The sequence below is a fragment of the Heteronotia binoei genome, chromosome 18, assembly GCF_032191835.1.
Source record: "Heteronotia binoei isolate CCM8104 ecotype False Entrance Well chromosome 18, APGP_CSIRO_Hbin_v1, whole genome shotgun sequence".
NCBI lineage: Eukaryota > Metazoa > Chordata > Lepidosauria > Squamata > Gekkonidae > Heteronotia > Heteronotia binoei.
In genome coordinates, this window is record NC_083240.1 from 34,323,477 (window position 1) to 34,344,226 (window position 20,750).

At 52.5% G+C, this 20,750-nt stretch overlaps 1 protein-coding gene across 1 annotated transcript in view; it reads left to right on the top strand.

The window, feature by feature from the left end:
* The first annotated feature begins 1,965 nt into the window (after positions 1 to 1,965).
* The window catches only part of SARM1 (sterile alpha and TIR motif containing 1), a 32,306-nt gene continuing 13,521 nt past the window's right edge, over positions 1,966 to 20,750 (top strand). The window contains exons 1-2 of the mRNA XM_060259494.1: positions 1,966 to 2,534; positions 19,658 to 20,276. Of these exons, the coding sequence (XP_060115477.1) occupies positions 2,095 to 2,534; positions 19,658 to 20,276 (1,059 nt within the window). The 5' untranslated portion in view covers positions 1,966 to 2,094. The remainder of the gene's footprint in view (positions 2,535 to 19,657; positions 20,277 to 20,750) is intronic.

Here is a 20,750-nt window from a genome sequence, read left to right on the forward strand (position 1 = left end):
GAGAGGTGGAAATAAAGCAACTTTAAATGCATTCTCCAAGCTGCTGGCTGCCTTGGCTTGGAGAAGTAATTTAAAGAGACGAAAGACTTCTCCAAGCCAGCTGATGGGGCATTAGGGGCTTTGAGAGCCACACAATATGCATGGAAAAGTTGCATTGGCCACCCCTGCTGTAGAGTCTACCAATGTTCCCTTTAAACCTTGGAGTCTTGTGAGCAAAAATTCTACTTTGTGAGCTAGTGGCATTAAAGTTGGGAGCTACTGCATAAATTAGTTTTCCCCACAGCCGTTTTTCCTCAGCTAAGACAAAAATGCATGAGGCAGAGGCTAAAAAACCATGAGCTAGCTCACACTAACTCAGCTTACAGGGAACACTGGCGTCTACCCTCCAAAGTAGCCATTTTCTTCAGGGGATCTGAACTCTGTCAGCTGGAGATCTGTTATAACCTTACTTCATGTCCTTGGACTATGCATCACTGAGAACTTTCTTAAAATAATATTTGCCATGTGGGTGTGGGAGAGAAGAAAAACGAATTCTGGGTTTTGAGCTCACAGGGGAGGGCTCTGGCTGGCAGAATAGGATACTGGGGAGCTATACAGACATTATTGAAGACAGGATAAGAGCCCCCAACCTCAGGAACAAACAGGTAAAAGCACCTCTGCCTCCATGTACAAAGATCATCTCCATTCTCTTTAGAGGCAGAAGATTCTGGGCATCAACTCCCCTTCCAGCTGTCCTGGAAGTAGGGTTGCCAACCTCCAGGTGCAAACCGAAGGTATCTCACTATTACAATTGATCTCTAAAATCAGTTCCTCTGGAGAAAATGGCTGCTGTGGAGGGTAGACTCCATGTCATTATACCCTGTTGAGGTCCCTTCTGTCCCAAAGCCATGCCCTCCCCAGGCTCCACCCCCAAAATCTCCACCTATTTCCCAACCTAGATTGGGCAACCCTACCTGAAATTCATGGCCCTAAGAAGGCACCAAAAGGCCTCCCACAGATCAAATGCAGGAAGGCACTCTGCACATGCTCATGAGCACCCTTGTTCCCTTCATATGAGCCAAGGCACCGAAACAGATTGTGAGCCTTTGCCTGAAGGGTTTATATTAAGCCCCCAGAACGGGGGCGGGGGGAAGGAAAGGTCCCCTGTGCAAGCACCAGTCATTTCCGACTCTGGGGTGACGTTGCTTTCACGTTTTCACGGCAGACTATTTTACGGGGTGGTTTGCCACTGCCTTCCCCAGTAATCTGTGCTTTCCCCCCAGCAAGCTGGGTACTCAACCAACCTCGGAAGGATGGAAGGCTGAGTCAACCTCGAGTTGGCTACCTGAAAACCCAGCATCCGCCAGGGATCGAACTCAGGTTGTGAGCAGAGCTTAGGACTGCAGTACTGCAGCTTTAACACTCTGTGCCACGGGGCACAAAAATAGCCAAGGAGCCCTCCCTGCTCAAGAGGAGAAGCGAAAGTGCAGGCTGAGCTCTTCTCCATCTTCCTGAACTATTTTCTGCCCTTTCCCCCACCCCTTTTTTTTCTATCAAACTTCCAGTCTGGTGAAGAATTCCGGGCACTTGAACGCTTGCCTGTTTGCGATATGGTGGTTTCATCCTTTTTGAACGGTGTCCCGTTTCCCTCCCCCTTTGGCCTGACAGAGCTATCTACAAAGCTTTGGGCTTTTTCAGGGATCCAGGAGGAAAGGATGCTGCTGTTGCCACGGTGACAGGCCCTCCTTTCAGGGGCGGTTCCTGGGAGGGCTGACATCATCTCCGAGGAGAGAGGGAGGAGCAAGGATGATTGGGAAGCCGTGCCTCTTGGCGGGGAGATCTCCGCATCCCAAGCTGGCATCGGGAGGTGAAGGCATCAACCTGGCACCAGCTGGCTGTTGCAGCTGACGGTACCTGAGCCCCCCCTACCTTCCCTGCATCTCTTTCCATCTATCCCCAGCCCTGCTCTCCTTCCTGTGCCTTGTCCTCCTCTCCATCCCTTCATCTCTCTTCCTCCCCCCTCTTCGTGAATTCCCAGTTCCTCCAGGTCAGCCTTTGGGGCACCAGATCCAGGAGGCGGTGATTCTACAATAGCCCCCCTTCACCCACCCCCACATGGTGCTCACCCTCCTCGTCTCTGCCTACAAACTGTGCCGCTTAGCAATGGCTAGTCCCGAGACCTTGGCACCTGTGCCCATCTACGAGGGCACTTGGGTGCAAAGTCCTGGGCCGTACCCAGAGGTCTCCCCCGGGGTGAACACCGACATCCAAACCGCTCTGCACAGAATCCTGCCCGACTTGCACCAAGCCATTTCGGCCATCAAGCAGGCTGCCGGCCCCAAAGACCTCCAGGCCAGCATGGCCGAGATCCTAGCGCTGGTAGAGGAAGCCTGGGTGATGCCCACGGTGGGCAGGGAAGTGGCCAAGGGCCTGTGCGACGGGATTCGCCTGGAGGGAGGCCTGGACCTGCTGCTCTCCTTCCTTCAGTCGGCCGATCTGGAGACCAAGTGCCAAGCTGGGAAGCTACTAGAACAGATCCTGGTGGCTGAAAATCGGTGAGCTCAGAAGGGGCCGGGAGGGCAGGGGATGAGGAGTGGCTGCAGGGGTGGCTGGGGGGTGGCTCAGGAGAAGCAGGAGCTGAGGGAGTGGCTGCAGAGGTGGCTGGAGGGTGGCTCAGGAGAAGCAGGGGCTGAGGGGGTGGCTGCAGGGGTGGCTGGGGGCGTAGCTCAAGAGAAGCAGGGGCTGAGGGGGTGGCTGCAGGGGTGGCTGGGGGCATGGCTCAGGAGAAGCAGGGGCTGAGGGGGTGGCTGCAGGGGTGGTTCAGAAGGGGGCTTGGGGCTGGCTGCAGGGGTGGCTGGTGGGGGTGGCACACCCAGCACATGGACCTGTTAAGGATGTGATAGTCAAATTATGATAGCTGTTCTTTAACAAAAATTTTCTTTTTATTGACTTATGTCATTCCTAATCCTCCTTTCTCACTGGGTCAAATATACTTGATGGGAGGGGACATCCAACAAGCAGTGCAATTCTAGTTTGGACAGCAAAAATCTGAAAAAACAGAAGAAATCTGAAGCAGAGCCAAAACAAGCCTGAAACAAAGCACAAGGAACAGGCAAGCTTTCTGCTCTGACAGAATGCTGTTTCTAACCAAAGCTGCAGGGCAAAACCAACAAGGTTCCCTGTTCTGTTTCACTCTGCTTTATTTTATTTATTTTTTATTATTATACTTATATATCCTGCCCTCCCCTGTCAGGCTCAGGGCAGCTAAACTGATCCAATTCTTGCTTCCAAACCCTGAAGTGAATATCTAGTACAGCCAAGTTTTGAATCCCGGCTCTGGGCAATTCTGCTTTAGTACTCTGGGGTTTCCAAACTCTGGAGTTTACAACTGATCTCCGGGCAATGGAGATCTGTTCCCCTGGGGAAATGGCTGCTTTTGGAAGGTGAACTCTATGGCATTACATCCCAGTGAAATCCCCCCCCCCCAAAAAAAACTCTCCCCCTCTCCACCCCTCCCCAATCTCCAGAAATTTCCCAAGTCAGAGCTGGCAATCCTTGTTCTCTGGCATCCCAACTACCTGGCTTGTCCGTACTGCACGTTTTGGGAGTGACGTTGAAATGCCACATGGGAGAAGAAAACAGTTTTGTGGGCGGTGACCAGATGCTATTGGGTAGCTGCACATCTGAGGTTATCAGAGTTCTTTGTGCAAGAGGTTGTCTGAGCCAGGAACAAGAGTTAACGTTCTGTGCTTGGGAAACTGGCCCAAACAGCGGCCACTCCCCCACCCACCCACCCACAGACACACCCAAGACAGAGTGGGGTGGGCAGAGACTAGGGTTGCCAGGTCTGATTCAAGAAATATCAGGGGACTTTAGGGGTGGAACCAGTAGAGTTTGGGGGTGGAGCCAGGAGACTTCAGGGTGGAGCCAGGAGCAAGGTTGCGGCAAACACAATTAAACTCTGAAGCGAGTTCTGGCCATCTCATTTGAAGGGACTGTGATCCTTTTAAATGCCTTCCCTTCGTTTGAAACAATGGAGGATAGGAACACCTTCTTTCGGGGCTCACAGAATTGGACCCCCTGGTCCACTTTTTTTGAAATTTGTGGGGGGGGGGCGTTTGAGGAGAGGACTGCCCAGAAGACATTTCCACCCACCCCCCTGCTTTTTGATAACCCTGAAGCGGGGGAGGGCCTCCATACTGGGGGATCCCCTGCCCCTAACTGGGGATTGGCAACCCTAGCAGAGGCAAAGGAAGAGAGCAGAGATGCTATGTTTTTCCTTGTAGCAAAGGTGTTGGGGGGGGGGGAGTGGTGGTGGGCTGCTGTAAGTTGTTGTGCAGAATGGGAGAAGCTGTGGGTCTTTGGGTGTGTGTGTGGAAATGTGCCATCTAGTCGCGGCCAACTTACAGTCACCTGGTAGGGGTTTCGAGGCAAGAGACTAACAGAGGTGTTTTGCCTTTGCCTGGTGGTCTCCCGTCCAAATACTAACCAGGGATGACCCTGCTTCGCTTCTGAGATCTGATGAGAGCAGACTAGCCTGGGCCAACTTAGAGTTGCAAAAATCCTCTCTTCTCCCCGCCTGCTACGTTTCTGCTTGGAGCCTTTTGTTTTCTTATTGTGACACCCAGGGCTGGCTCTGCCACTGGGCGAAGTAGGTGAAGTAGGCAATTGCCTAGGGCGCGCTGGACTTCTGGGGGTGATGAATTGGGTGCTCCCATGTGACACGGTGATGTTATCAGTGCAGGAGGGGGGGCACCAAATGGTAGCCTTGCCTAGGGTGCCAGACAGTCTAGGGCCAGCCCTGGAGGCACCATAACTGCCTCCCACAATAGCATGCTCCTGAAAACTTTGCAAATTCCAGTCTTGAAAAGGTGTAGCAGGTTGTGGTTGTTGTTCAGTCGCACAGCCAAGACCGACTCTTGGCGACCCCAAGGACAAAGTCACGTCAGGCCCTCCTGTCTTCCACCATCCTCTGAAGTCTGCTCAAATTCGTGTTTGTTACATCAGTAACACTGTCCAGCAATTTCCCCTTTTGCCGTCCCCTTCTTCTTTTGCCTTCTGTCTTTCCCAGCATCAGGATCTTCTCCAGTGAGTGCTCCCTTCTCATTGGGTGGCCAAAGTATTTGAGCTTCAGCTTCAGCATCTGACCTTCCAAGGAACAGTCTGGGTTGATTTCCCTTAGGACTGGCTGATTGGATCTTCTTGCAGGCTGTGTAGCAGGCAGGGCTTCCAAACTCCAGGTGGGGAAATCTCTCAGAAGGACAGCTGATCTCCAGCTTGCATAGGTCAGTTCCCTTGGAGAAAATGGTTGTTTCAGAGCATGGACTCTGTGGTATTATTCCCTGCTGAGGTCCCTGCCTTTTCCAACCCTTGCCTTTCTAGGATCTGCCCCTAAATTTCCAGGAATTTTTCAGCCTGAAGCTGGCAACCCTAGTAATAGAGGAGGGGTGGCCAAACTTGCTTAAGATAAGAGCCACATAGATGTTTTGGAGCCGGAAGGAAGGAAAATAGTTGGGGAGGGAGAGGTGGACAGAAAGCAACTTTAAATGCATTTTCCAAGCTGCTGGCTGGGTTGGCTTGGAGGAGTGATGTAAAGAGAGAAATGCCTTCTCCAAGCTGGTCAATGGGGCAGTTGGGGCTCCAAGAGCCACACAAGATGTGTGAAAGAGCCACATGTGGCTCCTGAGCCTCAGTTTGGCCACCCCAGGTTCCCATCCCATCCCCCCTATGATGCAGTATTCAATTGAGGATGGTGCGGGGGGGGCTGCTGGAGGCCTCCTGGAATTACAACTGATCTCTGGACTATGACGGAGAGCTTATTTATCATTTATTTATTTAAAATATTTATTTCACTTCTTCTGGAGAAAATGACTGCTTTGGGAGCTGGACGATGTGGCATCATATCCTTCCGATACTCCCTCTAAGCTGTGGAGTCTTGTGAGCAAAAATTCTACTTTGTGAGCTACTGGCATTCAAGTGGTGAGCTGCTGCATCAATTAGCTGGCTCTGAGGCCATTTTTCCTGAGCTAAGACAAAAATGCATGAGGCAGAGGCTAAAAAACTGTAAGCTAGCTCATGCTAACTCAGCTTAGAGGGAACCCTGGTCCCCTACCCTTCCTTTGGCCCACCCTCAAATCTCCAGGTGTTCCTAAACCCAGAGTTGGCCACCCAGTGTCAAGGGGACCATTTGGACTCCTTGCTTGAGAATTGCTCAGGAAGAACTCCCCAGAACTTGGCCCGGACTCCACCCACAACACAGAGGGCTCTGCTAAGAGAGGTCTTCTTTGCTATTCTCGATGGATGCCCCCCCCGCCCCCCTCAGCCAGGCTCTCTCCTACTGCCAGCTGCCCCACCTGCTTCTTGTGGGCTGAATGTAAACCACGACTGTGGTTTGGCGTGTTCCTGCGAGAGGCCAACGAGCATTAGCTAATGGCTTGGCTGCATCCTCTGATGCTATGCGCCGCCTGTTCTCAGTCAGGCACTGAGAGTTTGCATCCTGAGAGCACCAGGCCCCTTTGCATCCTGAGAGCCCTCAGCCCCACCCACCTCACAGGGTGTCTGTTGTGGGGGAGATATAGGAGATTGTAAGCCGAGTCTCAGATTCAGCAAGAAGGGTGGGTTATAAATCTGCAATTCTTCTTCTTCTTCTAAAGATGAGCAGGTTTTTAGCCCCCCCTCCTCCACTTGCTGCCATGTTGGAAACGGCTGTGTGGAGAGAGCAGGCTGACCACTCCCTCCTCTGGCAAGTGGCTGCGGTGAGGTTGAGCAGAAGGCTGACCAGGTCTGTCTGTCTGTCTACCTACCTACTGCATTTATATCTCACCACTCTCCCCAATGGGGATCCAAGGTGGCTTGCAATGTTCTCCATTTTATCCTTGCAACAACCCTGTAAGGTAGATGAGACTGAGAACGTTTGACTGGCCCAAGTTCACCCAGCAAATTTCCATGGCATAAGGGGAAGGATTCGAACCTGGGTCTCCCGGACCCTAGTCTAACCTCTACGCCAGGGGTGGCCAACAGTAGCTCTCCAGATGTGTTTGCCTACAACTCCCATCAGCCCCAGCCAGCATGGCCAATTGCTGGGGCTGATGGGAGTTGTAGGCAAAACACATCTGGAGAGCTACCGTTGGCCACCCCTGCTCTACGCCATGCTGGCTCTCACTTCAGGGCAGCCGACCCAACGACTGACATCTGCTGCCTCCATACTGTTGTGGGGTTTTTTTTTTTACTTTTACAAACTTTTATTTAATTTCCAAACAAAGCACATGAATCACATCTACAACACGGCTATTGATCTGCAAACGCACTACTTTCTTCTGACAAAAATTAACTTGTGTTAATTACTTTCATTCTTTTCACTTAGGAAGGATTGTGAGCAGTGTTCCTTCTAAGCTAAGTTAGTGTGAGTTAGCTCACAGGTTTTTTAGCCTCCGGCTCACACATTTTTGTCTTAGCTTAGCAAAGACGGGTCCAGAAGTGGAGACCAATCAGAACAAACCAATTGATGCAGTTGCTCCCAACTTTAATGCCAGTAGCTCATGAAGTAGAATCTTGCTCATAGCACTCCATAGCGTAGACATGGGGTGGCCAACAGTAGCTCTCCAGATGTTTTTTTGCCTACAACTCTCATCAGCCCCAGCCAGCATGGCCAATGGCTGGGGCTGATGGGAGCTGTAGGCAAAAAACATCTGGAGAGCTACTGTTGGCCACCCCTGGCGTAGTGGAAGCATTGATTGCTAGTTAAACTTCCATCCCCATCAAAGCACACACCCCCATACTTTCCAACTCCTGCAAGTTCTACTCCTTTAATTTTTAACATGGAGCAGGGGAAGGTGCTTAAAACAACGATCCAGGGGATCAAGGGGTTAAGAAAGGCAAATATTTGGGCTCTTTTCCGTTTAGAAACAAGACCACTCAGCAGGAATATCCTAGAGATTTTCAAAATTATATGTGGGATGGAGAAAGTGGATGGAGATAATTTTTTCTCCCTCTCTCTAAATACTAAAACTGGGAGACACCCAATGATGGGCAAAAGATTCAAGACAGAAAAAAAGAATAGGCCCATCAATAGCTAGCAGCCTGGTACTAAATAGAACACCTGTGGTCAGATGCAGTCTAGAGCTTTAATCCTGGTTTAACTCTGTCCCCAAACTGACTTTCTACACTAAAACCTTAGAATCATAGAGTCATAAAGTTGGTTTCTCTGATTCTATGATTCTAGGGTCGAAAGTCAGTTTGGGGATAGAGTTAAACCAGGATTAAAGCTCTAGTGCGAAATTAGTCAGATGGAGGTTCTGGCCTCTGATTGGCCACTGGGGCTGCTGATAGGGTTGCCAATCTGAGTTGGGAAATTCCTGGATATTTGAGGGTGAAGCTTGGAGAGGGCAGAGTTTGGAGAGGGGAGGGACCATGAGGGGTACAATGCCATAGAAACCACCCTCCAAACCAGTCATTTTCTTCAGGAGAACTGATCTGTGTTGTCTGGAAATCAATTGGATTCTGGGAATTCTTCAGGCTTTAACTGGAAGTTGGCCCCCACAGCTGCTGAACTTGATGACGCACTATTTCCCCCCAGTTGGGGTCCCAATGCAAACTTTCTCCAATATCTTCCACTCCTGTCTGCTGTCCCATTAGCAGGAGCAAGGCTGTTCTCAAACCCAATTGCAAATAACACAGCTCAAATCTTCTGCCTCTGCCCATTATCACCACTGCCATTGCTGGCGTTTAATGTACACTCATTGAGTTGTTGCACCAGGCTGCCTCTCTGCAAACGAAATCTTCTTCCCGCTCTCTGCCATGCCTCTGCTATGGCACTCCTACAGATCACAGGCAATTCAGAAGGGAAGCTAGAGCTTAGACACAGGCATCTGGTCAGAACTTGCAAGGCTAAGAGGAACCCCCAACAAAGGCTCTTAATTTTAGGGGCAGCCAGAAGTGGAGACCAACCTGTCCTTCAGGGATATCAACCCACCATAAATGATCCTCTTGTTAGGGGGCAGCAAAGGTCCTACAGCAGGGGTGGCCCAACTTGCTTGATGTAAGAGCCACATAGAATAAACATCAGATGTTTGAGAGCCACAAGCAGTCCCGTAGCCAGGATATCAAATGTTGGGGGGCATTTAAATTTATCAGGGGGCACTCTAATTTGATTCTTGCCAGGGAGCTGTGAGCTGCTGTTCTGTCTGTCGGACCTTAGCTGTCCTTGGCAGCAGCAAGGCATAGATGGGGCTTCCTAACTTTCCAAAGGGCCATCTCCCCCCACCCCAGGTCTCTGAACAGGGAGGACCGACCTCTGGCAATCTGCCTGCCCACCTCCCAAGTGGGTAGGGAAGGCTTTGGGTCAGGGACCCTGAGTCTGGGGGCCTCACCAGGAAGTCAGGGGCAGAGCCCTCACAGGCCCACTGTAGCTGCAGGCCTGGCCACAAGACATGAATGTCAGATGTTTGAGAGCTGCAAGACAAGGAAGGGAGGGAGGAAGGAAGGAAGAGCTTTGAGAACTGCAAGACAAGGGAGGGAGGGAGGAAGGAAGGAAGATGTTTGAGAACTGCAAGACAAGGGAGGGAGGGAGGGAGGAAGGAAGGAAGGAAGGAAGGAAGGAGGGAAGGAAGGAAGGAAGGAAGGAAGGAAGGAAGGAAGGAAGGAAGGAAGGAAGGAAGGAAGGAAGGAAGGAAGGAAGGAAGGAAGGAAGGAAGGAAGGAAGGAAGGAAGGAAGGAAGGAAGGAAGGAAGGAACATACGAACATACATACGAAGCTGCTTTATACTGAATCAGACCTTCGGTCCATCAAAGTCAGTATTGTCTTCTCAGACTGGCAGCGGCTCTCCAGGGACTCAAGCTGAGGTTTTTCACACCTATTTGCCTGGACCCTTTTTTGGAGATGCCAGGGATTGAACCTGGGACCTTCTGCTTCCCAAGCAGATGTTCTACCACTGAGCTACCGTCCCTCCCCTATGTTTAAGATGTTTGAGAACTGCAAGACAAGGGAGAGAGGGAGGAAGGAAGATCTTTGAGAACTGCAAGACAAGGAAGGGAGGGAGAAAGGAAGGAAGATCTTTGAGAACTGCAAGTCAAGGAAGGGAGGGAGGAAGGAAGGAAGATCTTTGAGAACTGCAAGATGAGGGAGGGAGGGAGGAAGGAAGGAAGATGTTTGAGAACGGCAAGACAAGGGAGGGAGGGAGGGAGGAAGGAAGGAAGGAAGATCTTTGAGAACTGCAAGACGAGGGAGGGAGGGAGGAAAGAAGATGTTTGAGAACTGCAAGTCAAGGAAGGAAGGAGTAGAAGAAGGTATTGGATTTATATCCCGTCCTATACTCGGAATCTCAGAGTGGTCACAATTTCCTTTACCTTCCCCTCCCCCCCACAACAGACACCCTGTGAGGTAGGTGGGGCTGAGAGAGCCTTTTACAGCAGCTGCCCTTTCAAAGACAGCTCCTGTGAAAGCTATGGCTGACCGAAGGCCATTCCAGCAGGTGCAAGTGGAGGAGTGGGGAGTCAAACCTGGCTCTCCCAGATAAGAGTCCATGCACTTAACCACTACACCAAACCGGCACTACACCAAACTGGAAGGAAGGAAGGAATGAAAATAGATGGAGGGTTGGGAGGGAGAAAGAAACTTTAACTTCAAACGCATTCTCCTAGTTGCTGGCTGCCTTGGCTTGGAGAAGTGATTTAAAGAGAGAAATGCCTTCTCCAAGCCTGCCAACAGGACAGTGGAGGCTTTCAAGCCACACAACATGTGTGAAAGAGTCACAGGTAGCTCCACATTTTGGCCGCTCCTGTCCTACAGCATCGCTAGCTCCCGGTTTAGAAGATCCTTTCCAGTATAAAGCTGGCTTGAGAAGGGTCTCTCTCCTCACTCAACTGGAGAAGGCCTCATCTAGCCACACCTATGAGAGACCCATCCAGCTGGCAGGGGGGAGGAGGGGGCTTCTCTCATTGAGGAAAGAGGATTCTCCAGCCTTAAGTTTTTAACAACCCAATCCAGAAATACGTGGCGGGTGGACGCTCAGGCGTGGGCGGATCTACGGCGCCGCTCATTGGCTTCCAAAGGGGAAACGGTACGCCATGCTGGGAGAGGGAAGAGGGGCCCGACGAGTGAGAGAGAACCTGTCGCCATGGTGATTCTGCCCAGGCACACAACATTGGCCCGCTGCCGAGGCATGGGTGGGGGAGGCGGGCCAGCCAGTTGCATGTGACTGGGTGAGGGGGCGGAAAGCCCGCGCCTGAGAGGCCGTCAATCTCCCTACTCCCTCCCGCTGTCAGAGACTCTGCCAATGGCAGGCAGGCGGGCAGAGGCATGCGCGGACAAGCAGGAAGTGCCAAGTGCAGGAGTTCCCTGTCCTAGACAGCGGCTGGAATGTGTGTCTGGGAGCACCACTACCCGGAGCCCCCCACCCTGATGTTGCCCTGCTGCCGCCCCCTGCTATTTGCAAGGAACACCTCCCCTGGGGGCCGCAGAACTTGGAGTGCCAGCCGCTGGGTGTGCATCCACTTCAGCAACCAACCCCCCCAAGTGCCCAGTGCACAGAAGCCCTGTGTGGTCGGGTAGGCTGTCAGCCCAGGCAGGCTGAGGGGCGGCACACCCCCTCCCCTGTCCAGCCACGCAGGGGGCAGCGTGGCAGCTCACAGCCCATTCCCCGCCCCCAAGAACCAAGTCTGCCCATCCTTCCAGGTACTCCCTCAGAGAGGCCACTGACAGATGCGGGGGGGGGGGTTGCCCTGGGAACATTCAGCATATGCCAAGCAGGAGAGACAACAGAGGGCACAGCTCAGACTTTATTTTTCCGGAACAGAGTGCAGCAGTTTCCCTGGAGTGTGCTGGGTAGTTTCGCCTTGGGCTCCGAGCGGCAGGCAGAAGCAGCTGAGGGAGTGGGGGGGGGGGGGCGGTGGAGTGGCATACGTGGAAGCCTCTGTGTTGGAGTCCCACCTGCAACACGGAGACAGAGATCAAGAGCACCAGCAGGGGTGGCGGCTGGAAGAGCAGGCTGCGTTTCAGCCGGGCGCTCTCTTAAAGGGACAGTCTCTGAATCACCTCCCCGCAATGGGGCAGCTGCCACACACACACACACACACCCCGTGCCCACGAGGGGTTGGGAACACGGCCGAGGGCAGACCAAGGGAAGGGAGCAAGCAGCAGCACAGGGGAATGAGGTCAGCAGATGTCCCCTACCGGAGCCCACTGCCTGGTTCAAGTGCCAGAGACGCTCGCACACCGAGCGGTCAAGAGCGAGGGGAGGGGGAGGCTGGGGGCAACAGTGGAACTTACCCAGCCATGGGTGACAGTCCTCGCATGCAGAGCCTCCAGGAGTCTGGAACCTGTGGAGACCTGGAAACAAGAGCAGTTAGCCCCAGGGGAGAGACCTCTCTCTCCCCCTCGCAAGTCAAAGTTACTGTCAACGCAACCGTGAGGTGCAAAGCCCGTCACCAACGTGCCTGCCTGTTCCTCATTCTAAGTCCGTATGGCTGGGAGTTCGCCGGCAGATCTTCCCGCCACACGCTCCTCTTCCTAACAACTGAGTTGTGCGAGGCCAGAGCGGAAGTGTTTCTAGGAGGGGCGAGACCGCGATTGGGTGCTGGGGAGGGGGCTCGTCAGCCGGAGGCACGAAGGGATTGGCGAGGCGATCACGCCGCTCCCTAAGGGGTTTCTGAGCTTCCGCAGTGGCGAAGACGACCTTTGTTTTTGGTTTCAACCAGTCCCTATGGAGCACGCCGCCGTTTTTGCAGGCGTAAAGTTGCGCCTCTTGGAGGGAGGGTGTGTGTCATGGTGACCCTAGTCATGGGTCAAACTGCTCAGGAAGCCACCTAAGCCTGGCTGAGCCCCCAACTCCACACCCTCCTTCGCCTGAACACTGCACTCCGCCTCACTTCCGCCCGTGCTCAGGCACAGCCTTCAGGCGCTGCTGCCCTTGGGCGGAGCGGCACTCGGGCGGCCCCCCACCCATGTAACTCCCCTCCACTGTGGTGACGCCGGTCGTACATCAGCGCAAACCCTTCTTGCACCCACGTACCGGCTCGTCTGCTTCCAAAAGACTTTCCGCCTTCCCTCCTCTGGATTGCTCTGTAAAGCTCTTATGTGGCTTGTTCTTGTCTTTACCCTCACGCATCCATGTATAAAAGACACCAAGGAGGGACGGTGGCTCAGTGGTAGAGCATCTGCTTGGTAAGCAGAAGGTCCCAGGTTCAATTCCCGGCATCTCCAACTAAAAACGGTCCAGGCAAGTACCTCCCCTCCGCTTGAGACCCTGGAGAACCGCTGCCAGTCTGAATAGACAATACTGACTTTGATGGACCGAGGGGGGGTCTTATTCAGTAGAAGGCAGCTTCATATGTTCAATGGCAGAGCTTTATTGGGACAGTTTAACATTGGTGTGTGTATGAAAAGTGCCGTCAAGTCAGAGCTGACTTATGGTGGCCCCACAGAGTTTTCAGGGCAAGGGATGCAGCAGAGGTGGTTGGCCACTGACTTCCTCTGCAGAGTCTTCCTTGGTGGTCTCCCTTGCACGTATCAACTTTGCTTAGATTTTGCAATCCGATGAGATCGGGCTATGCTATACTGTCCCACAATCCCAATTTTACACTGACAGGGTTGCAAACGTCTTTCCAAAAAGACTCTCATGCTACGAGAGATGTCGTTCGTATGGCAAAAGAGCGCTCACGAGAGGCAGGAAGAGATGGCCCCAAAACTTCATTTGCAATGAAAGGATAAAATGTTTTCCAGCTTGATCCAGATGGGCAGCTGTGTGGGTCTGAAACAGTAGAACAAAGCAAGAGTCAAGTAGCACCTTCGAGACCAACAAACTTTTATTCAGAATGTAAGCTTTCGTGTGCTCTTAAGCACACTTCTTCAGACGAGGAATGAGGTACAGTAAGCAGAGCTACATATAGCTGGTGGGGTTTACAAGTGGTACAAAGTTAACTTTGCATGTTTTTCTGCTGTAAGAAACAGTCATCTGTTATTCCTTAATCTGGAAGGTGTCTCTGCTGCCTCTCAATGTTAAACTTTGCTTTTGGGATTTTTGTGTGGGACCTGCAGGCCCTTTACTCGTCTGTGCATCAGTGAGCACCTTGAAGGGGAACGCTGTGTTCAAGGAAGGAGAGGGTGAGCGAGGGCGGGGGGGGGGGGCTCCCGTCCAGGGGCTGCTGGTTTGTTCTCTCCTTTGGACCGCAAAGCACATTTTCATCTTAAGCCGCAAAAGAGCTGCAACTGACCCTGGGACCAGCCACAGGCAGCCTGTAGCCCACAGCAGAGCGTGCCAGCGAGAGAGGCACACTTGGTACCACCTGGGAAAGGCTGCTTTGGCCCCTTTCCTGTGCCAGGTGTATTTTGAAGAGCCTGCTGGAGAGGCTAATTGGGAAAATGCATTACACTCACGTTAATGGAGAGAACACCTCACCCTGGAGAGCGTTTGAATCCATCGGGTTGCTTCCTGGAACCAGGATGCCTTGTGCCTCCTAGAAAAGAAAGAAAAAGAAAACCACACGCCCCCTCCTTCCATACAGGGTGGGCTTCAGGGGCGGGTGGGGGAGCCGCTTTGTTCCGGGAACGGCCTGTACCACCGCTCCTGCGGCTGCATGCCAGTTGCTCATCGCTGCCCTTGGGAATGGCTGGCTCATGCCAAGTGATGCCAGCTCCAAAGGCAGAAGGTGCAGGAATCGTGGACCTTTTTTGTAGCAGGAACTCCTTTGCATATTAGGTCACACACCCCTGATGGAGCCAATCCTCCTGGAGCTTACAGGGCTCTTCTTACAGGGCCTATTGTAAGCTCCAGGAGGACTGGCTACATCAGGGGTGTGTGGCCTAATATGCAGAGGAGTTCCTGCTACAAAAAAAGCCCCGCGGGACTGTGGCACAGGGATGGAGGCCTGACTCCTAGGCACATTACGCAGGCTAGAGTGTCTTGATGAGCCCTCTCCCAGGTCTTTTGGGACCACTTCTCCTGCACTCCAGCATGCCCAGGGAATGTGTCATGCTCCATGGGGGAAGGAACACAACTAGGCCAAGATTCTGTCTGATTCTAAACACGCCCCCCCCCCCGAGCGGTTCACATCCTGAATAGAATGTAACTGCTGTCATATTCAGTTGGGCTTAGGGCAGTGCAAGACCCTATGTGGCTCCAGATTGCTGCTGAGTGGCTTCCTGAGTTAATGAGCGACCACTCACTTGCACAGCTTAGAGCAAGGGTGTCAAACTCATTTGTTATGAGGGCCGGATCTGATATAAATGAGTCCTTGTTGGGGCAAGCCATGTTGGGCTGGGCCATGTGTGTACCTATTTAAGATTAGGTAGCAGAGAGATAAATTTTATAAAGAACACAGACAAATACATACATACATACATACATATATATATATATGCTTAAAACGTTAGTACTCATTGGTCTTAAAGATGCTTTGTATTTTTCTCATGGGATCCAGGGAACTGGGCAAAGGAAGTTCTGGCTCTTTCCTTCCTTCCCCGGGGGACTGGGGGGGGAGCCTAAGCCAATAGAAGGAAGAGAGGCTTGGCTCAGAAGCTCTGCTGTGCAATTGAGCAAGCCTGACAAAGCAAGCTATCCCTCCCCCCTTCCTCCCCAAGGGAGGAGCTTCAGCCAATGGAAAAATAGAGGTTTTGCTCTGTAGTTCCTGTGCAATTGAGCAAGCCTGGCAAAGCAAACTGTTATGCAGAAGGAAGCAAGAGAGAAAGAGCGAGAAAGAAGCAGATGAGAACCAATTGCTTGGGGGCCTGAAAGGAGCCCTCCAGGGGCCTGATTCAGCCCCTGAACTGCATTTTGACACCCCTGGCTTAGAGGGAAGACTGAACTAGGGTTTCCACCTCTGGGCTGGGAAACGCCTGCAGATTTTGAGGGTGGATCTTGTGGAGGGCAGGGTTCGAGGAGAGGAAGAACAACAGGAGGGTATAGTGGCAGACAGTCCAACTTCCAAACAATGGATATATATTATCTGGGAATCAGTTACAATTCCAGGAGATCTCCAGGCCTCACCTGGAAGTTGGCAACCCTACAACATCCTAGTAGAAAGCTTGCATGTCCCAGAGTGGTGGTGGTGCTGGGGGCTAATTTCAACTCCACATTTGGAAGCTGCTGAAGACTGGAAGATCTCCAGCAGATCACCCAGCCCTGATCCAGCACTCCTACTTGTGGACTATTCAGGGCGTTTGTGGGAAGGAGAATGCTGAACTTGAGTGACTTTGGGCCTTATCTGCAAAAAATTTGCCTCTTCTTTTCTGCTGTGCTGCTCTCAGGCCTGTTCACAAGCAGTGGGGAGGGATGGTTTCTGGTGACAAAGAATCTGTCAGGACCCACAAAAGCTATGCCAAAGAGGGCGGGGGTGGCGGGACTGTCTCCGATGAAATATCTGCACGATAATCCTATCCTGGAATGGTGACTCAGGACAGCACCCGAGGGCCATTGTCGTCTTTCTTGGGACTGCAGGGCAGACGTAGCAGAGCCTGGCTCTGGATTTAGACGTGGGATGAGTGCAACCGGGCATCTGTCCAATACCTGCTCTTGCTCGGCTGCCAAATCTATCGCAAGGTCAACATCAGCTGCAAACAGACAGAACACGAGGTTTCCGGAAATGCTTGTCTCATCCACTTCCCAGAAAAATGCAGCCTGTCTGAAAGTCTCCCTCTGGTGGGACACAGTCCTCCTCCCTAGGGTTGCCAACTCCAGGTTGGAGATTCCTGGAGATTTGGTGGGAGGGAGAGGCTCTGGAGGGGGAAATTTGGGGAGGAATTTCATCTAAAATCTATAGTATACCATACAGTCAGCTCAATGAAGCGGTCATTATCTCCAGGTAGGGTTGCCAAATCCAGGCTGGGAAATACCTGGAGATTTTCGGGCTGGAGCCTGAAAAGGGCATGGTGTGAGAAGGGGGGGTGTACTTCAATAGGGTATAATGTCAAGTCCACTTTCCAAAGTGGCCATTTTTCTCCAGGTGACCTGATCTCTGTTGCCTGGAGATCAATTGTAATAGCAGGAGATGTCCAGCTATCACCTGGAGGCTGGCAACCCTATCAGGGGAACTAAACCGTAGTCTGGAGATGAGTTGTAAGTCTGGGAGATCTCCAGGCCAAACCTAGGGGTTGGTAACCCTACTCCTCCAGCCTCCAAGATCTATGATTCTTTCCCAGGCTTGAGCTTTGTGCCCCAGCTGAGGCCAAGTTCCTCTTTCCTATACAAAAGTGCCAGGGCTTTTTTTTGTAGCAGGAACTCCTTTGCATATTAGGCCACACACCCCTGATGTAGCCAATCCTCCTGGAGTTTACAGCAGATCCTGTACTAAGAGCCCTGTAAGATCTTAGAAGACTGGCTACATCCGGGGGTGTGTGGCCTACAATGCAAAGGAGCTCCTGCTACAAAACCCCCCCAGGAACATGCCCATTCCATGGCTCCCTCACCCAAGACCTCGCTTTCTGCCCCCTGCCACCTCAGCCCATTCATAGCTACTCCTTTAGTTCACAAGCCATTCCTGCCCAGCTCTTATGCAAGGGTCACATGACACCATGAGCCATGACTGTGTTACAAGAAGGGTTGCCAAATCCAATTCAAGAAATATCTGGGGACTTTGGGGGTGGAGCCAGGAGACTTTGGGAGTGGAGCCAGGAGACATTGGGGGCAGAGCCAGGAACAAGGGTGTGACAAGCATAATTGAAATCCAAGGGAGTTCTGGCCATCACATTTAAAGGGACAGCACACCTTTTTAAACGTCTTCCTTACATAGGAAATAATGGATAGGAGCACCTTCTTTTGGGGCTCATAGAATTGGTCCCCCTGGTCCAATCATTTTGAAACTTGGGGGGTACTTTGGGGAGAGGCACTAGATACTGTACTGAAAATCTGGTGCCTCTATCTCAAAAAACAGCTCCCCCAGAGCCCCTGAAACCTCCAGATCAATTCCCCATTATACCCTATGAGAATCGATCTCCACATAGAGAATAATGAAGTGCTCAGCAGACATCCCCCCCCCCCCCCGATCCCATTTCTGGCAACTCTGAAGCGAGGGATTGGCCTCTCTACTTACGAGTTGCAGCCAACTTCTTCCAAGTAACACAGACACCCCATCCCAAGAGGAAGCCTTTCCAATTGGAGACTGGAGCTTCCGGAGGGGGGAAGTCACATGATGGCTTTGGGGGCGGAGCTTCCCCCTGCCCTCCAGCTAACTGGGAGCGGGAAAGAGCCTGGGAAAGTGGAAGAACCCCTGCTAGGACCTGGGGATTGGCAAGCCTAGTTACAAGGGTATCTCTGAGCATGGGCAGAGTGCATGTCCTCCATCACTGAATAACAATAACTGCAGGTCCTGCTTCAGGGGCCAACATGCTTCCAGCTGGAGAGGTGGTTTGGGCCTGATCCCCCAGCTTCGAGGATAACACCCTTTCTCCTCTCAGCACATGGAGATGGCAAAACCAGGCATGGCCAGCAGGCATTATCACCTCTGCAGAAACCAGCACAGAATGAGGGTGAGGTGTAGGCTTGCCAACATCCAGGTGGGACCTAGAGATCTCACAGAATTACAACTCATCTCCAGGCAACACAGATCAGTTGCCCTGAAGAAAACCATTGCTTTGGAGGATGGGCTCTTTGCCCTTATACCGGGGATGGCCAAACTTGCTTAACATAAGAGCCACAGAAAATAAATGTCAGATGTTTGAGAGTCGTAAGACATGGACTTCAGATGGTTGAGAGTGGGATTGCCAATCCCCAGGTGGGGGCAGGGGATCTCCCAGTTTGGAGGCCCTCCCCCCGCTTCAGGGTCGTCAGAAAGCAGGGGGAGGGGAGGGAAATGTCTTCTGGGAACTCTGTTATTCCCTATGGAGATTTATTCCCATAGAAAATCATGGCGAATTGATCCGTGGGTATCTGGGGTTCTGGGGGGGGCCCTGTTTTTTGGGGTAGAGGCACCAAATTTTCATTATAGCATCTAGTGCCTCTCCCCAAAATACCCCCCAAGTTTCAAAAAGATTGGATCAGAGGGTTCAATTCTATGAGCCTCAAAAGAAGGTGCCCTTATGCTTCATTATTTCCTATGGAAGGAAGGAATTGAAAAGGTGTGCCGTCCCTTTAAATGTGATGGCCAGAACTCTCTTTGGAGTTCAATTATGCTTGTCACAGCCTTGAGCTTGGCTCCACCCCTAATGTCTCCTGGCTCCACCCCCAAAGTCTCCTGGCCCCACCCCCAAAGTCCCCAGATATTTCTTGAATTGGACTTGGCAACCCTAGTTGAGAGCCAGCCAGAGGGAGGGAGGAAGGAAAATGGATGGGGGGAAGGAGGGATGGAAAGATAGCAACTTTAAATGCATGCTCCAATCTGCCAGTTTGGAAGGCCTAAGTGATTTAAAGAGAGAAATGCCTTCTCCAAACCAGCTGGCAGGGCAGTAGGGGCTTTGAGAGCCTCACAATACGAGGGAAAGAGCCACATGTGGCTCCCGAGCTGCAGTTTGGCCACCCCTGACTTATACCCTGCTTATGTCTCTGCCCTCCCCAAAATCCATTCTTCCCAGCCCCCAGCCTCAAATCTCCAGGAATTTCCCAGCTTGGAGCTGGCAAGCCTCCCCAGAGCCATTGCTCCGATAACCCTCAGCAGTTCTGTCATTTTGGGACAACAGGCCCTCCCTTGGGCTTCGTAGGGCAGCCTTGGCGAGCAGGGCAGTCCAAATCCTGACCCCTCCCTTTGTTGCCAGGGACCGCATTGCTCGGATCGGCCTGGGGGTGATCCTCAACCTGTCCAAGGAGCGGGGCAGCCCTCAGTTGGCCCAGAGCACCTCCGGCATCCTGGAGCACATGTTCAAGCACTCGGAGGAGACCTGCCACCAACTGATCTCCAACGGCGGTCTCGATGCCATCCTCTACTGGTGCCGCTGGAGTGACCCCGTGGTGCTGCGCCACTGTGCCACGGCCCTGGCCAACTGCGCCATGTACGGCGGGCAGGCCAACCAGCGGCTGATGGTCGAGAAGAGGGCGGCGGAGTGGCTCTTTCCCCTGGCCTTCACCCAGGAGGACCAGCTCATCCGCTTCTACGCCTGCCTCGCCATCGCCGTTCTGGCCACCAACAAGGAGATCGAGAAGGAGGTGGAGCGCTCGGGGACTCTCGCTTTGGTGGAGCCTTTCATCGCCACCCTGGACCCAGGGCGGTTTGCCTGCACCCTGCTGGGCAGCAGCGACAACATCCAAGGAAGGACGGCCGACGACTTGCAGCGCCTGGTGCCCCTGCTGGACTGCTCCCGCCTGGAAGCCCAATGCATCGCTGCCTTCTACCTGTGTGTCGAGGCCACCATCAAAGCCAGGCAGAAGAAAACAAAGGTCAGGCTTGAAATAGGAGGGACTTGGGGGGAGGGGGGCTAACAGTATAGCACAGGGGTGGCCCATGCTGGCTGGGGCTGATGGGAGTTGTAGGCAAAAAACCTCTGGAGAGCTACCCTTGGCCACCCCGGTATAGTATACTACAAGACAGGATAGGATAGTGTGTGTGTATATAAAACATAGCATATAGTGTATTATGCACCTTATGTTCTTATGGAATTGGATTGTGTTCTTGTGGGACTGAATAAACATATGAAGCACAAGTCCATTAGTGGCTATTAGCCACAAGATATAGAGGGAACTCTCTGTCTGGGGCGGTGAGGCGCTGTATTCTTGGTGCTTGGGGGCTGTAGTGGGAGGGCTTCTGGCCACACTAGTGGACCTCCTGATGGCACCTAAGTTTTGGCCACTGTGTGACACAGAGTGGTGGTCTGGAGGGGCCATTGGCCTGATCCAACATGGCTTCTCTTATGT